At 45.5% G+C, this 17,761-nt stretch overlaps 1 protein-coding gene across 3 annotated transcripts in view; it reads right to left on the reverse strand.

Moving 5' to 3' along the window:
- Positions 1–7,543, reverse strand: part of LOC142503430 (uncharacterized) — a 48,662-nt gene extending 41,119 nt beyond the window's left edge. Inside the window, exons 1-2 of one of the 3 annotated variants that reach the window (XR_012804019.1) lie at positions 7,156–7,543; positions 3,447–3,853 (exon numbers count right to left, since the gene is read on the reverse strand). Coding sequence is in view for 2 of the 3 variants with exons in the window: in XM_075615588.1 (XP_075471703.1) it covers positions 3,447–3,853; positions 7,156–7,382 (634 nt within the window). In the remaining variant the exon portion in view is untranslated. The remainder of the gene's footprint in view (positions 1–3,446; positions 3,854–7,155) is intronic. The other 2 variants (XM_075615588.1, XM_075615598.1) reach the window with 2 other exon arrangements.
- Positions 7,544–17,761: the final 10,218 nt, after the last annotated feature.

The following is a 17,761-nucleotide window of genomic DNA, read 5'->3' on the forward strand; positions in this document are numbered from 1 at the left end:
TTTATGTAATGGCCGCCGCTACTATATGCCTCCTGCGTATCAGGTGTACCAATATGGCTGCTGCAACTTGGTTCCTGATTGCGCGATTGGTCTACTGCGAATGCGCGAGCATCGGCAAGATGGCGGCGCCCCCGGCGACCAGCTCACCAGTCGTCACACTCCCTGTACGCCTCCCTTAAAAGCCGCAGCCTCACCGCAACGCTCCCTACACTACGCTCCCACGCAACCGCCGCAGCCAGGTACAAGGGGGTACATGACGACCAAGGGGGGGATCTGGCTACATCCTCCCACTGGTGGAAAACCCAACATCCCGCTTGGGAACAACACACGCACACATGTTACACAATGGAAAATGCAGTGTTACATATACAACGTAACATGCATAACGTTAAACCAGATTGAATAACTCGGTGAACATCGTGATAATGGAGGCTAGTTTGCTCTGCGCCAGCTGCTGAGACTCATAGTGGGGTGCCACTAACTGATCGTAAGCCACTCTAGTGGGGGGCGTCTTATTCGCTGGCTCCTGTGAAACTCTTCTTCCGTGACTCCCTCTGGGGAGTAGCAATCAAGAGCTTGAGGCTCTGGCTCGGACATAGGGGGTACCTCTACGCAAAGTCTCAACAAAGTCTCTTTCAAGCACAAAGTCCAGACTCCTGGGGTCCAAAGGATGGCTAGTTGGTGCAACTGAGGTGTATGCGGCCTGGGCCCATTACCCATTGCTCCTTCGGGAGGTGCCCCTTGATCTCTAGAAGATCCACAGGATCCTCGTTGGTGTCCATCACGGATTCTGAGTTCTCTTCAGATCCCTCTGGCTCACTGGCCAATGTTACAGTCTCTACCTCGGGATCGTTTTTGCGATGCCAAACCTGTACTCTGCCATCCGGGTCACGTATGCGTTAGACAGGGAGGCCCGGCATCTGAGATTCCACTTCATAGACCCAGTCGCCCCAGCGGTCGGCCAGCTTGTATTTGCCAGGGATCCCTAGATTATGCAGGAGAACGGCGTCTCCGTGACGAATTTCCCGATGGCGGACCTTGTGTTCGTACCTCCGTTTGTTGCAGGCATTCAGATGGGATGCTGCTTTCTCCACTAGTTGGTAAGCATGCTTTAGACTTTCTTGGAGCTGTTGTATGTACTTATAGTGCGTCCTGTTGGGCACCCCGTCGGTAGATACCCTCAGACGGATGTCAACAGGCAGTCGTCCCTTTCGCCCGAACATCAGGAAATTTGGAGTTAATACTGTGGACTCGTGTCTGGTGCAATTATAAATGTGCACCAAGGATTCCACATGCTTGCTCCACTCAGTCTTCTGAGCGCCCTTTAAGGTGCCGAGCATGTCGAGTAGAGTTTGGTTGAACCTCTCCAGCACGGCATCTCCCTCCGGGTTATAAGGAATTGTCGATATTTAGCAGCTTCAGCAGTTCTCGGATGAGCTTACTTTCAAAGTCCCGACCTTGACCTGAGTGCAGGCGATTTGGTAGCCTGTAGTGTACGAAATACCGTTCCCCTAAGAGTTTAGCCACCGTAATGGCCTTCTGGTTTTTGGTGGAGAAGGCTTGGGCGTAGCGGGAGTAGTGGTCCGTGATCACGAGTACATTCCCAATGCCCTTCCAATCTGGCTCTATACATAGGAAGTCCATACACACGAGGTCTAGTTGACCCGAGCTCTTCAGATGGGCCATTGGGGCGGCTCTGGTATGCAGTGTCTTCCACTGTATAAACCTGGAGCATTGGCGGCAATGGTGTTCTACTGACTCTCTACTTCCTAGGCCAGAAGAACCGGTCTCGTATTAGGCCGAATATCTTGTCTACTCCAAGATGCCCCATGTTATCGTGTAGAGATCGTAGGACCATATGCTGTAGGTTCCTAGGTAGAACCAGCTGCTTTCTATCCAGATGGTTATGGTATGGAACCACCCAATAGAGTAGACCCTTATCAATCTCGAACTGGTCCCATTCGCGCATTATTACAGCGATCGTGTCGGTGGGTGCACTTTTCACCAATGAGGGCTTGTCTTGCTGAATGGCCTGGCGGATAGCCCACAATTGTCCCTTCCACCCCAAGTATGTGACAGCGCTGCCCACAGTATGTATGGCCATTGGTGCACTTTGTGATTGGGATACATCCCTGGTCTCAGTTCAGACCAGGCCGCCTTGACTGATGGTTCCGCTGTTCAGCGACGTGGTCCCACGCCGCTTGGATCCTCAGGCGTTCGCCTCCGGAGGGACCTCCCGCTGGATTGAATCCCTATCAAGAGTCTCTCATAATCGATAGGCCTGGTCTGGTCCCAGACCCCAGTCACCAAGTGGCGGCTGTCTCCGCCATGCAATGTGAAGCTATAGCGCTACTGGGGAAGTGTCCTTAGCTATTGGCCTTCCCTGCAGCAGCCACAAGCTAAGGGGAGTCGGGGCCTAGCTGGGGCAATCTAGGCCTAGTCTCAGGGCAACTGGCACCTGAGACATTACCTTACCCTCTTCTGTCCAGCTCCCGACTGACGTGGCTCTCAGCGTGCCAAATGTAGCAATTTTAGGGCAGGGGATTGCTGCAGCCCCATTGGCTGTTCTTCGCCGCCTTACTAACACCCCTGGGGCTGCTGAGGTTTGTAGTCCCTCGCGGAGCCCTTTATGTAATGGTCGCTGCTACTATATGCCTCCTGCGCATGCGTGAGGTGTACCAATACGGCTACCGCAACTTGCTTCCCCACTGCGCACGCGCAACTGGTCTACTGTGCATGCGCGAGCATCTGCAAGATGGTGGCGCCCTTGGGAGAGCTCTGGCGACCTGCACGCTAGCTGTCACACTCCCTGAATGCCTCCCTTACTAGCCGAAGCCGCACCGCTCTCTACACCGGAGTGCCTGCGCAACCGCCGCACCCGGGTACAAGGGACCAAGGTGGTACACGGGGACCATGCAGGGGACCTGGCTACATCTGCATTGCTAACACCCTACAAAATGAAAATAATAATAGCAATAATTGATGTGACTCCTAAACCAGTTTACTATTTATGTTGATTGTCACAATTAAAGGGGCATTTCCTCTTGTCCGATTTTTTTTGCTTCAATAAATGCAGCAGTTTCTTCCCTTTACGGCAATGCAATTATCTAAGCTGTTGATCAATCAGTTCTCCCGTGATCATAAGGCGAAGATCCTTCTTACCAGGGCACGCAACAGAGAAGGTGGTGTGGCTTCCTAAATAGCTGCTACAGCTAAACAAGGAATCTTAACACATTGAAAATCATTAGAAAGGAAATAAGTGAAAAATGTTTTTTTTTAATACAGTAAGCATAATCTTATCAACCGATTTATTTAAAAAAAAAAAACTCATATAGGATGTTGAATGAAATGCTTATCTAAGTAGTATTTCTCATTGAAAAGAAGACTTTGCAATGTCACTGAAAGATTAAATATTTTACCAAACTCTTAAGGCACTGTAGACTCACCTTTAAAAGCTGCCCAATGTAGTGCACGATCTCCTTCCGAGTCACACAAGTCTATTTTGGCACCTTTTCCTATGAGGTAGCAACACAGTGCTGTTTGTCCATACTGTGCAGCTGTGATTAAGGGAGTACAGCCCATCTGGTCCTCTACATCCAATGAAACTCCTGCCTGCAGAAGAAGGTCTACCACGGACATGTAGCCGTTAACCGCAGCCCAATGAATGGGCCGCTGTCCTAACTCTGCCTGGCTTGGCAGGTCCACGGGTCCTTTACAATCCAGAAAGAGTCCCATCAGTTCTAGGGATCCCGCAAGGGCTGCCCAGTGAACAGGTGTGTGTCCTTTCTCATCATAATAACCCAAAACATCTGGGCCTTCTGCTTCAATTATTTGCTGACATTTCTTGAAATTCCTGTGAAAGAAAATGTAATTCATAGTCAAAACTTTAACATATCGTCATTCTAGGGGCAAAAGTCATTAACTACATTGTTTGAATACTGAGGAAAAGGCGATTTAAATGTTCTTTTTGACATTATTACAAAATATATTTAATGAGTTTTATGTTTTGGTAACTATGATTTAATAGGTACCCAATGAGTTTTTCAATAGAAATATCAAGAAATTCCAAGTCAGTGAGTTTTTGACAAAAATGCACTTAATGAGTTTTACCTCTACAAGAACTATATATACTTTAGACGTATCATATTGTAATATACCCAAATACGTCATAGATTTTTCATATGATCCTATAGCAGTGGTTTCCAACTTTTTTGGTTAAGGAATCCTATTATTATATTGTGAAATTATAAGAAATCCCAACCCCTGTAATAGCGTGTCTGAGATCAGATGCATTGTAAGGAACCACAACCCTCTCTAATAGCACGTCTGAGATCAGATGCAGTATAAGGAACCCCAACCCTCTCTAATAGCACGTCTGAGATCAGATGCAGTGTAAGGAACCCCAACCCTCTCTAATAGTGTGCCTGAGATCAGATGCATTGTAAAGAACCGAAACGCTCTCTAATAGTGTGTCTGAGATCAGTTGCATTGTAAGGATCCACAACCCTCTCTAATAGTGCATCTGAGATCAGATGCAGTGTAAGGAACCCCAACCCTCTCTAATAGTATGTCTGAGAACAGATGCGGTGAAAGGAACCCCAACCCTCTCTAATAGCTTGTCTGAGATCAGCTGCATTGTAAGAAACCCCAACCCGTTCTAATAGCGTTTCTGAGTTCAGATGCATTATAAGGAAACCTAATCCTCTCTAATAGCGCATCTGAGATCACATGCAATATAATTTCTTCTGTATTTGGTTCAATTTACCCTTTAGGGATGCATCGGAACCCTTGTTGAAAAACACTGTATTATAGTAACATTACTACAGTGTGTCACTAAATATAATGGCAGGTTTACCAATGACACAGATAATGTCTGTATTAAGGATATGTTGTAGTTATCTTTTGTGTAAACACTATATCCTCATGAGTAGACGTTCTCATCAGACTTTGGATAATTATGGCCCTTGATTGCTTATGCTATTTATGCAATGGTCTTTCCCTTTAATTGTATCTGTTTCAAAGGTAGCTGGGTTGGTTATTCTTAGTTCCCAGTGGAACTTACAGCGCTTCACAAGTGTAATATGCTGTGCAGTACGCAGTTCTGAAGATGGAATTCTACAGACACAGCTCCTAATAAGGGTACAATCTGTTTGGTGACTGAGGTACAAGTAATAAAGTGACCCCCAAAGTCACAAGGTGCTGCCAGTGTGATTTAAACCGGCCTCCCCCTTTTAAAGTCAGAGTTGGTGCCTTTACTCACTGAGCCACTTCAGTCTGCTTTTACAAAAGTTCACAAAGCTGACGAATATTTGACTTTTGCTGCTGGCAAAAGTGTTACGAAATCATTAACATTAGCAAATATTCACCTGGAGTATCTTTCATAAAAAAAAACTAATTTCCATCTTATCAACAAAAAAAAGTAGTGTGTGCTGAGCACGCGCATTGTAAGTGAAACTTCTTTGTGTTTTGTCACAGAAATTGTATTTTGCGATGGGGATGTTTTGAATTCAATGAAAGAGATCTGAGAGTATAATTTATTTGATTTATTTTTGTGTTGAAATTTCCATACTATCACTTGGAATACATGATAACTAAAGTAAGATACATATATTTTGGACTTTAAAGTATCTAAATAAAGTAAATCATAAAAATCAAATCACAATTTTAGTGACAAAACGCAAAGAAATTTGATTTAAAACGCAAGTGCTCAGCACACACAACTTTTTTTTAATGTACAAACCTACAGTACTACCATTTTTTAAATTTACACACCAACATTTCCACTTTCATTTTGTAACAAAAAAAAAAGTGCCCTAATGTTTAATCCATTTTTTATTTCATTCAATCCGTGACAGAATAAACAGATAATCCCGGCAATCCGTGAGCCAGCCACTGATTTTTCTAAGACACTCTGGTGATCTCAGTGAGGGTGTTTTGTGTGTGTGTCTTGTACGCATGCGCAGAATCCCTCGAACTCTTGTGCGCATGCGCAGAGTCCAGCGGACCCTTGTGCACATGCGGAGAGTCCTGCGGACCCTTGTGCACATGGACATTTGCACAATGTATTAATTTTCTGAAAACTGTCCCATGCTATTGTACTGGTCTGAAGAATTCACAGCTTCGAGCATTTCAGTTGGACGATCCAATAGCCCCCCCAAAATAGAATAAAAAACAAATGCTATAAATAAAGATATACATACTGTACATGCACACTAGACATGAACGTTTTGTTAATATATTCAGCCCTGTATTTTTTGTGTGCAATTTTTACAGTAATATGTACTTGAAGGCAAAGCCTCTGCTTTCAAGCTCACGTGGGACAGACCTTGACTGAGCTATTTTATAGGGTAGTGAAATACCAGTGCATGATTTTCTTTCTTTAATGTACATTCCTTAATGTAAAATAACTGTGGATAAAGCACATGCACTTTCTATTGAATAAATTCCCAGGACATGTGGAGTGCACACAGTTATTTGAAGAAGCCCAGAGAGTTGTCACTGAGCCCAAAATGCACAGCTTACTGTAGCTGCTAACTTACTGGAGGAAGAAATCAATGTCATTGCAAAATCAAATGATACAGTCTATGCCTACACCCTGACTTTTACAGCCATGGCACACTGCAGAGGCTCCACTGCCAGCACAACCTACACCCCCTTTGTGGCTAGGTTAAAAAAACAACAAAATACCCATGCTTTTAATCACACATTATTGATATTAATGACTGGAGAAATTGATGACCTAATACACAAATAATTAAAAGGCTGTGAACAATACGATTATGTACTACTACTTTTATTTTACTTTCCTTCAAGGGGAATCCAACAACAAATTAACTCTTTCTAGCACAGAATAGCTTGTCACTGCTGTCATTAAGATGAGTTATTCTTATCATTACATCTGTCAGTGTTGTGGCAGGTGGGTATAGTTTGTAGTGAGTATTGGCACTAGGATGTGATGTGGCTATTCCCCCCCGCGCGTGTTTATATATGACATATCTTAGATTGTAAGCTCTTCGGGACAGGAACTCAATTTCATGTTGCTTTATGTCTGAAGCGCTTATTCCCTTTGTGTTACACGTGTAGTGTAATGTGCTATGTACCCTGGATAGCGCTATATAAGTAAATATATACATATATCTGACGTTACAAACTCACCCTTCTCTCACTGCCTGGAATATACCCCCTGTCCTGCAGCCCACGCCAGCCACCCCATCCCTTCTTGTCACAGCAGCAGGCTCAGTGGGCGTGGGCTCCGCGTGCCAGGCACCTGCCCCACCTCCCACGCTGCCAGCCCTCCGTGGCGCATCACTAGCATCGACTCTGCGGGTCCCAGCCTGTCCCGTGAACCTGCTGCCGGGGCGAGGCGCTGCCGGGACCCACATCTCCTCCTCAGCGTGCACACTGCTCCTGCTCTCTTCCTGCTGAGACTTGCAGCCCTATCCTGGCGAGATACTTAGCACAGCTTCTTGTGCTGCAGCCCGGGGGGTTAACTTCCGCTTATCCTGCGTGCAGGATACCGCTGCCCCTGTCCCATGCAAGCTGCATCGCCCCGGGAGACTAGCACATAGCAACGTGGGGCGGCACGGCAACCACCGCACACACATGGACACCAACAAGCACACACATGGACAACAGCACAGTAACAAGCACACACATGGACACCAGCACAGTAACAAGCACACACATGGACACCAACAAGCACACACATGGACAACAGCACAGTAACAAGCACACACATGGACACCAGCACAGTAACAAGCACACACATGGACACCAACAAGCACACACATGGACAACAGCACAGTAACAAGCACACACATGGACACCAGCACAGTAACAAGCACACACATGGACACCAGCACAGTAACAAGCACACACATGGACACCAGCAAACTAACAAGCACACACATGGACACCAGCACAGTAACAAGCACACACATGGACACCAGCACAGTAACAAGCACACACATGGACACCAGCACAGTAACAAGCACACACATGGACACCAGCACAGTAACAAGCACACACATGGACACCAGCACAGTAACAAGCACACACATGGACACCAGCACAGTAACAAGCACACACATGGACACCAGCACAGTAACAAGCACACACATGGACACCAGCACAGTAACAAGCACACACATGGACACCAGCACAGTAACAAGCACACACATGGACACCAGCACAGTTACAGGGTATTGGTGTAGCATTGTTATTTGTGGTAAATGCAAATTGGGCTGGGAGAGGTGCTGCAGCCCCTCCCTGTGTTTATATACGTGTATATGATGTTAATGTATGTACATGCATCATGTATGTTTGGTATGTACAGCACCCCCACAACATTGTGCCTGTACTCCTGTTTGCACATCATTGGGTGTAAACTACTGTATACAGGCATACCCCGTATTAACATACACAATGGGACCGGAGCATGTATGTAAAGCGAAAATGTACTTAAAGTGAAGCACTACCCTTTTCCCACTTATCGATGCATGTACTGTACTGCAATTGTCATATACGTGCATAACTGATGTAAATAAGGCATGTGTAACAGGCTCTATAGTCTCCCCGCTTGCGCACAGCTTCGGTACAGGTAGGAAGCCAGTATTGCTGTTCAGGACGTGCTGACAGGCGCATGCGTGAGCTGCTGTTTGCCTATTGAGCGATGTGTACTTACTCGCGAGTGTACTTAAAGTGAGTGTCCTTAAACCGGGGTATGCCTGTACAGTATGTCAAACTAAATGATAACTGACTGGTTGCATATACGAAACAGGGCATTGTAAAATATATATTTTTCATAATAATTACTTGAACCCCCCCCCCTCAAACTCAAATGTGGATTTGTTTGACTATATCCATAGAAGTATAAGCTTAGTTAAAGCCTCTGACCAATTTGCTTTGAAAATCTGGACATTCCTGTGATTGAACTCAGGAGAACCTGATTCTGGGAAATAAGGGAATCAGATTCTATTAAAAAGTTCACATTTATATTTTAAAAATAAGAGACACCCCCCCTCCCGCCCCACTTGCGTTTAATTGAAACAGTTTTAATTGCAGTGGAGTTCAGAGATGGCACAATAGTAAGTGCCTCATCTCTTTAACTATGTTTACAATACACCACACACCTGACATTCATCCCCTGCTGTACAATTGATTTGTTTTATGTTTCGCTATGTACGGTAGTGGGAAAAATTTAAAGGACACAGTCAACATGTGGTCATGTGGGACCTGCTCAAAAGGGTTAACAATGAAGTGGTAGCAGCCAAGCTTAACATGGTTTGGATTTTTTTTTTAAAAATTACCGTAAATGATCTGTACTTATTAGGACAATGTGAAACAAATTAAATAATCCTGACTGAATGTGCATTGGGGCATTTTAATAAAAACAACTTGTAACATAAATCCCCCATTTTTGCAAAAAAGTGCATCTTTATCTATCTATATATATATATATATATAAATATATATATATAAGACTGAAATAATGTTTGTGTGTGTATTTGTTCCCGCTGTGTGATTGGCCCCCCTGTGATTGGCCCACCAGCTCATTGGCCTGAGGGTGGGCTGACGTCACAGCAGGGCCTGCCCCTCACACCTCGTGCTCCTCTTGGGCTCACTTGGCAGGACCACACACCGACTACTTTGCTACTCACGTTCCTCGCCTCACCACCGCTGATCTCACCTTACACCCGCTCCCTCCCTCACTCTCCCCCACTCCTCACTCTCTCTCCCCGCCTCCGTCACACCGCCACCCTCGGGCATCGGCGCTGCCGCACACACCACCTCACCTCTCTCCCCCCCATCACATCAAAAGAAACCCTCCCCGCCGCCACCGCACCGCCTCACCTATCTTCCCCCCCGCCGTTCACAACAAAAGCCAGCCTCCCTGGCGCCGCCGGCACCGCTACCCTCGTCGCCGTCATGCACACCGCCTCACCTCTCTTCCCCCCCGCCGTTCACAACAAAAGCCAGCCTCCCCGGTGCCTCCGGCACCGCTACCCTCGTCGCCGCCAGCACACCGGCTCACCTCTCTTCCCCCCCCCGCCGTTCACAACAAAAGCCAGCCTCCTCGGAACCACCTGACCCCCCTCCCCCGTTCACAACAAAAGCCAGCCTCCCTGGCGCCGCTACCCTCGGCGCCGCCACGCGCACCACCTCACCTCTCTCGCCCCCCTTCTCCCTCTTTCTCCGCACCTCTGGGGGGGGACAGTCAAGAGCGAGGGTTGGGCAACACTATACTGACTGCCACACACACACGAACTGACTGACTGCCACACACACACACACACACACACACACACACACACACACACACACACACACACACACACACACACACACACACACACACACACACACACACACACACACACACTGACACACACACTGACTGGCTGACGCACACACACTGACTCACGCACACACACGCCACACACACTGACTGACGCACACACACACACACACACTGATTGACGCGCACACACACACACACTAACGCGCACACACACACTGACTGACGCACACGGAGAACGGAACTGTAAGGGGGGCGGGGGACCGGACCTATAAATGGGGGGGGAGGGGTCCGGACCTGTAAATGGGGGGGGGCGGATTGATGAGAGGGGGGAGGGTAGAGAGAGGGGGAGAGAGAGAGGGAGGGTAGAGAGTGGCGGGGAGAGAAAGGGAGGGGGGGAGAGAGAGAAAGGGAGGGGGTGAGAGAGAGGTTGAGGTGAGGGAGAGAGGGGGGAAGTGAGAGAGATAGAGAGGGGGGTGCGGGAAAATTACATCCCGGGCAACGCCGAGTATTTCAGCTAGTAAATAAATAAAAAGTAGTTGTCACTGCCATACCCCGTAGCATTATCACACCTGTAAGTACCATTGCTGGCCCCTAGTATTTAAACTGGTTCAGTGGTGGAGAGGTAGTATACAATGCTTTCTACTTTATGGCTCTTCATTAGTGTAGTGGGCAGGCAGTTGATTCTTAAAGGTCACAATTCAAACACTGAAACCTGCTTATCAACGCATTCTCACACATTGCAAGTTTGGACTTTCCCATCCTCGCACTGATGAGACCCAAAAGGTTGAAAAAGCTGCCTGTGGGAAGGTTTACTGGCTATATACTGTATGTCTTAAACCCAGGCTGTGCTGAAAAGCTGTGTAATATGGCTGGCATAAATTTAGGCTTGTTTTATAGTTGGTGCACGTGACGCACACTTTTTGTGTGTACGGGTCCGTGCTGTGAGCGACGTGCACAGGTGTGTGTGTGTGTGTATAGATTGTTTGAAAGTTAATAATTTATTATATAATAAAAAAACATGTGAGAATAAATAATTTATTAACATAACATGTGCAACTTTGATAAATATATATATATATATATATATATACAGACACATATATATACACACACACACACACACACACACACACACACACACACACATACAATGCAGTCTCACAGAGCTGTAGCGACGCTTCCCCCCGATCGGCCGGCTCCATGCTCATTGCAGTGCGCGCGCGCGCGGCCCTAGCATAGAACGGCTTGCTAACTACAGCCAATTATAAGTGCCGCTCGCGCGCACGGCGGAGCAAGTGCGCCCACTATATTACGGACCTTATATGGCTCAATGTTAAAATGGATAAGAAGCAAAAGGTGACACTGTGTGCTCATTACCATGTCATTTCTGACCAATGAGACACGTGCATATGGTGGGAGAAGTTGGTCTATTTTATCAGGATGTCCTAATGGTTCATGGCCAGGGCTACCATTCTGAATGGAGTCGCAATGCAGGTTTTTGGATAGAGTGCTGCTTTAAAGTAGCTATACTGTGAGTAAACAGCCTTTCAACTGTTGTACTTTGAATAAAGTGCATTTGGCAGCATTAAAAAAAAGGAGGGTTATTGTATATTTATGCTTAAAGAACAGAGGGATCAATTACTTTTAAAGAAAAAGGGAGTTACATCCGCAAACATGTCAATTCGGTAATCAATGAACACAAGACGCTAATTGTGAGACATCAATTATTTTCATAATGGCAATGTAAATTGCCTTATATTCAATGATATTGATTACATGAAAAGAACCATCAGAAAGGGGGATCTTGACAACAAGGTCCTTAGAAGTGAAACCCAATGGAACTACAGACTAGAAGCACTTAGCCCTCTTGGCTTAAATGAATGGTTCACTTTTGCTCCATTTATTAGATCAACAACATGCAGAAATAGGCCTCGGAAGAAAATATGTGGAATAAACATCTGCTCATATTTATGTACTGTAACCCATCGACCCCCACCCAATCGCAGATCAGGTCCCCTAAGGTGTTCTGTGGTCTGGCTAAATGTCTCGGTGTGGTGCATACCTGCTGGCAACAGGAGAGCCTGAGTCTCCCGCGATGACATGGGGGACAACAGGACAGGTTTCTGGGGTGAATGCCTTCGTTCTTCTTCTAATGGTGCAGCGCCTCCATCTGCAGTAAGCCCCAGGGATACGGGGTGGAATCCCTACCGCAGAATCCCCTCCCAGGGGTGAGAGATTCCAGTCTCGCACAGTAGGTCTTTTCTATAGCAGCAGCTCTTTTTTTCTCTCCCTCTTTGAAGCATACAATCAGGTATCACATAGGAACCAGCAGCCAGCTGTACTCCTGTAGGATGTCCCTGCCTCCCCTCTGGACCTAGGGCCATCCAGAGTGGGGCTAGCTCTTCCCTTACCCCCTAATCAGGGTAAGAGGTATTTGGTCCACCTCACTATCAGCTCTACTCATAGGCTGCTCACTCTCCTCTTCTCTCTAGCTAACTCTTCACATATCTCTGTCTCTCTGTCTCACTAATCACTAGACAGGGTCAGGTGACCTACCTTCACCATTCAGGGCAAGTGCTTGAAGTGGGGGAAACCCATGATAACTCCTGGCAACCTGCCCTTACCAGGGATTACTGCACAGGAGGAGGATAGAAATATAGCCCATAATCTTACCAGGGCTACAGTACATTTAATTGTTATAGTGCATTATAGCCTCTAGACAGTATTACTACCTTTTAATTTAACTAACATAGTGTTGTTTCCCAGCGTTATGTTTTTCTCCATGTGATGATAACCTATGCAAATGAGATGTATTTCAGCCTTTGTTTTTGCATATGATTAGCTTTGAGGCTACCATGTTAACTCAGGCAACATAAGTCTATTCTTGTGTTAGGCAATGTCTTAAAGGAACAACCATTCAATATCCTACATGTGTTTTTTTTTTATTTTAACTAAATCAGTTCTGTAGTGTTAGATAACACATACTGCATTAAAAAAAATCAACTCAATGCCATTTTTAATTATTTTTAATATACTGAGCATTTTTTGATTTCTATAGCAGGTTTTAGCTCACCTCACAAGCAGTGCAAGATCTTTGCAACACTGTCCTGTTTGTGATAATTTGTTGTCAATGTTTTACATTTGAGCTGTAAAATGTAACAATTGTTAATATTACCTTTGTAATATCAGGTTACACGGTAGCTGCTGAGTTAAACTGACTGAAGGATTGATTGAAACTGAAAGACAGTTATTACGTGAACTCGGGGAAGCAGGATCTTTGCTGATCGATCACGGGAGAACTAATCGATCGGCAGCTTAGGTAATTTAGTTTTCAATAAACTTAATGAAAGGCTGTATGTATTAAAACTAAATATATTTTTTTATTTAAAGTGCAGTGCAGAGTGCCTCTTTAACAGAGCTTTTTGGATCTAGGTCTATATATGTGTCGAGCAGCTGTAACTGTTCCTTTTTATTTTTCTGCATTTGTAATAGGTAGCTTTGACATTGTTACAATTTTATTCATTAGTTGCAACATAGATTCAATCAGGTCTTGATATATTTTAAGGGTGTTCTTTGTATAGGCTTACATGCCAACAAACTCTGCAGTGGGATATTTAGCTCTCTAAGGCTGCGGTTCCAGTTTGCACTGCAGCACGCGCGCCCGGCGCCTCACTGTGATCTGTGTGTCACTGCGGTCTGTGGCAGATGCAGGAGATTGCGACTGGGGGGCATGGCGGGGGTTTTGCAGGGGCGTGGCCATGACCTCACGTGGATGGTTCGCCCTCATTGGCCGAACCGCCGTGGTGGGCGTGGCCACACCTCCGTCACAAGTTCTAAACACAATTTTGCTGTCTTTTGAAAAACTGTCATACAGCGCGGCTGCTAAATGCGCGTGAAGGCACATACTGGGCCCAGCCCCATTGAGGTGCGGTACTTGTTAGTGCAGCGCAAGCCGAGGCCTGCGCTGCAGAATGTTTTGGGGGCACAGGCTAATCCTAATATATCACATTGTGGGTGTTTTAGCGCCGTTTCAAATCACTTTGATACACAGAACACTGACAGACACTGAGGCACACACAGCACACTGACAGACACTGAGACATACGCAGAACACTGACAGACACTGAGACATACGCAGAACACTGACAGACATTGAAGCACATGCCGAATACTGACAGACACTGAGGCATACGTGGAACACGTCTCTGCTTTGCCGGCATCAAGCCAGTAGAGTTTGTCTCTGCCACATTGATTGTTTGGCACACAACCGACCTGGAGCACATATGTACTGTAGGAACTGTACGATTTTTTTTAATGATGCAATGTTTTTAAAAAATCCACAAAGTCATTGTTTTTTCATTATTATTATTCCAAAATTGTACTTAGTAGAAGGTTTTAGTAAGTAGTGTAGTGTGTGCAAGGATGAGAAAAAGTTAAATGTAATTTATACTAAATACATTTTTGAGGAATTCACTAACCCAGCCTTTCTAAAAGGTGACCCTCCTTTTCAGAAGCAGTAAATGGAAAGAGCAACGTGCTTGGCTTAAAAAACAGATTGCAGGGCATACACTGCAATTTAACATGCAACACAAATTCGTTATTTTAGTAACTTCTCTGCACTTGTAAAAGTTTATGATGTTATATCAGCATTAAGAAATGATAACCTCTTTAACGAGTCCACTGTCTCCGTGGAACACTGGACAGTGAAGAAAATAAGTACTTTGTTTCAATCCACAAAACATGGAAGTCAGACACATCAGGCAACATTTTCTGGGCAAAGTTTCACTGCCATAATCTAAACATCATGGTTACAGAAGAGTAAAAAAATAATACACCTATTTTAAGTCACTTAAGGCACACAAAGCACGCCTGTATGAAATGAATATAATTTTGCAGCAAGGATCTACTTCTTTTATTTGCAAAATGTTGTACTTTGGTTGTTAGGAGCAATTCCTTTCAAAACAAATCCTCCTAGGAGGGATTAACCACGTTAATATCAGCTACTGGGACCTGTGCTAATTCCAGGAACTTACAAAACTAATTCCAGGAACTTACAAGAGTAGAGGGAACTGGGGTTTAAGTAAACAAGAAAAGAGGAGAAATGGGACAGCAGGACTTAAACATCTACCATAACATCTACCATTAACCCATCTACTTCCCACATGCTGTCTTTGCCTTTATTCTGGGATAAGCAGCCTGAAAATATTGATATACATATAGATAGTGGTCTTTGTGTTTTACTACTCTTTGCATTTTACCATTATACTGTAGGTTAAGACCTTTATGAGAAGCAGTGGATCAAGATAACGCCTAGTTAGGTGGCAGTGTCTAATCCTTCACAATCTCTGTGACCAGGAAATTCATCGCAATCACAATTATGAGCATGCAGAGGTTTTTTTTTCTGTGTTAAAATGAGTAAGTTACAGCATTAAAAATACTTCTGGCAATACACTTTTGTAAAACACTGTTAAAGAGAGGTGTGCTGAACTTCATGTGCTTCTTTGGTACTATAGCAATGTAAACTTAATTAGTATTTTTAGGTGTTTCCTTTGGGCCCTGCTTGTAAGTATATCCATTATACCACAACTCTGTTATCTCTAAGGCAGTGGTGCGCAAACTGGGGGGCCTGGCCGCTCTGAAACACACTGAGACAATGTGTGTGGTCAGCGTGAGCAAGCGCCTGCTCGGTGCTTAGCTGCTTGCAGAGCAAGCAAATTTGATTTTGTCGCTCGCAAGAGCGTTACATGAGCGGTTCGCCTAACGAGGGTCGAACCAGCTCTGTGATGTCGTGGCCGCGCCCCCAGACGAGCGTGCAGCTAGCAGGCTATGAATCGCCCGGCCGAGCAGGGCACAGTGCACGAGCGCCAGCTCCCTGCCTGGCTGCAGCCTAAGGCAAAAACAAGATGGCTGAACTAGATAGACATATTGAACAAAATAGATAGCAGTCTATGTGACTTCCTAAATATTGCCAACATAGGATATGATAATATCCTTCCAATGCTGGAATCCAACAGTAGCGGAAGCAAAATATCATTTACCACATACCCAGCTGCTACTGCCACTCAAAACTGAGAGAAGCTTAGACATATTTACATATATACAGTAACAGGTTCAGAGATTCTTTTTATGTCAGCAGAAGGTTAGCCTGACAATTATCAGTGTCTGACAGGAAGGGTTGAGAGAGAGTTGTTTACCTGGAGTACTGAGACACGGCAAGACTACCTTGGAAATGGCTGCGCTATTGGGTTACTATTCTGGTGACAGTAAGGATTACCCATTCAACTTCTGCTACACTTTTTGTGTTTGACTAAGAACTGGCTTAGCTAGCAACTGTTGGTAGTTAGACATGTTATTGTTTAGTTCTCCTCTTTAGTTTAGTAAGTTTTTTTTTGTTACTATGCCTTAAAGGAAATATACATATGTGTTGTGGCATGATGATAGGTGATCCGTGAGAAACAGTTTGCAGCCAGAGTGTAATTCACTGTGGTTTATTTCGTCCACAGACTTAAAACAAATAACACTTGTGGGTACACTGTCCCTTTAAGGAAAAATAAAATAAAACCTACTTCACTCAGGAGCTAACTAAACTACATAATTTCTCTAACTACCCTCATTGTCCAGCAGACCCTCAATGGGTAGTCCTTGTCCTCGCCAGTATAGTAAGTCAATTGCATTCCTTTCAAAGTAAAACTTGCTGTGTCTAAGGACTACAGGAAGATAGCCCTCTGTATCAGGCACTGGCTGTATTCACAGGCTTGCTTTAAAACCTTGCCGCTCAGGTTAATTGATTACACATTGAAGCTGCTGTCAGAAGAAGAAGTTAACCCATGTTGGGCATCGTTGCAGACAGCTTTCCCAGGGTCCAGGACCAGAGTTTCCACTGCCCCTCCCTCCACACACACATGTTGACAACCTTGCGAGAACCCTCATCTCTCACATCTCCATCTCTCGCCCCTACCTCTCTCTCCTCTCTCTCACCCCCACCCCACTCTCCCATCTCGCCCCACCTCCAATCCAACACAATATCCCCCCCACCCCAAATCACACACATTAACCGCCTCCCCAATCACACGCACACAACCCCCTTACTGTGGGGGCCGCACCACTCTGGAAGTTGGGTTGCTTACACTGGAGGCCAGGCCCAGCAACAGGAGAGAGAAGCCAGCTGCAGGAGGGTGGAGCTGGGACCCGGCCGCTGGACATGGATTTTGAGCCCGACCTCTGGCCGTCACTGGGCCAAGGACCTTTCCTGACACGGTTACAGTGTGTGTGCAAGAAGCTCCCTGTACCCTTAAGGAAGGAGGGCATAACAGGAGGGAATGGGGGGGGGGGGAGAAATTTGAGGCCCCAAGGATAGGTGTTAAGGGTTAGGTAAAGCAGTGGTCAGAGGGGACTTAGGGGTTGGGGGGTTATAAAAGGTGTGGGAAAAGTTCACTTGTCCTCTTTCCTGCTGATGGCCGA

This window comes from Ascaphus truei, chromosome 1, assembly GCF_040206685.1.
Source record: "Ascaphus truei isolate aAscTru1 chromosome 1, aAscTru1.hap1, whole genome shotgun sequence".
NCBI lineage: Eukaryota > Metazoa > Chordata > Amphibia > Anura > Ascaphidae > Ascaphus > Ascaphus truei.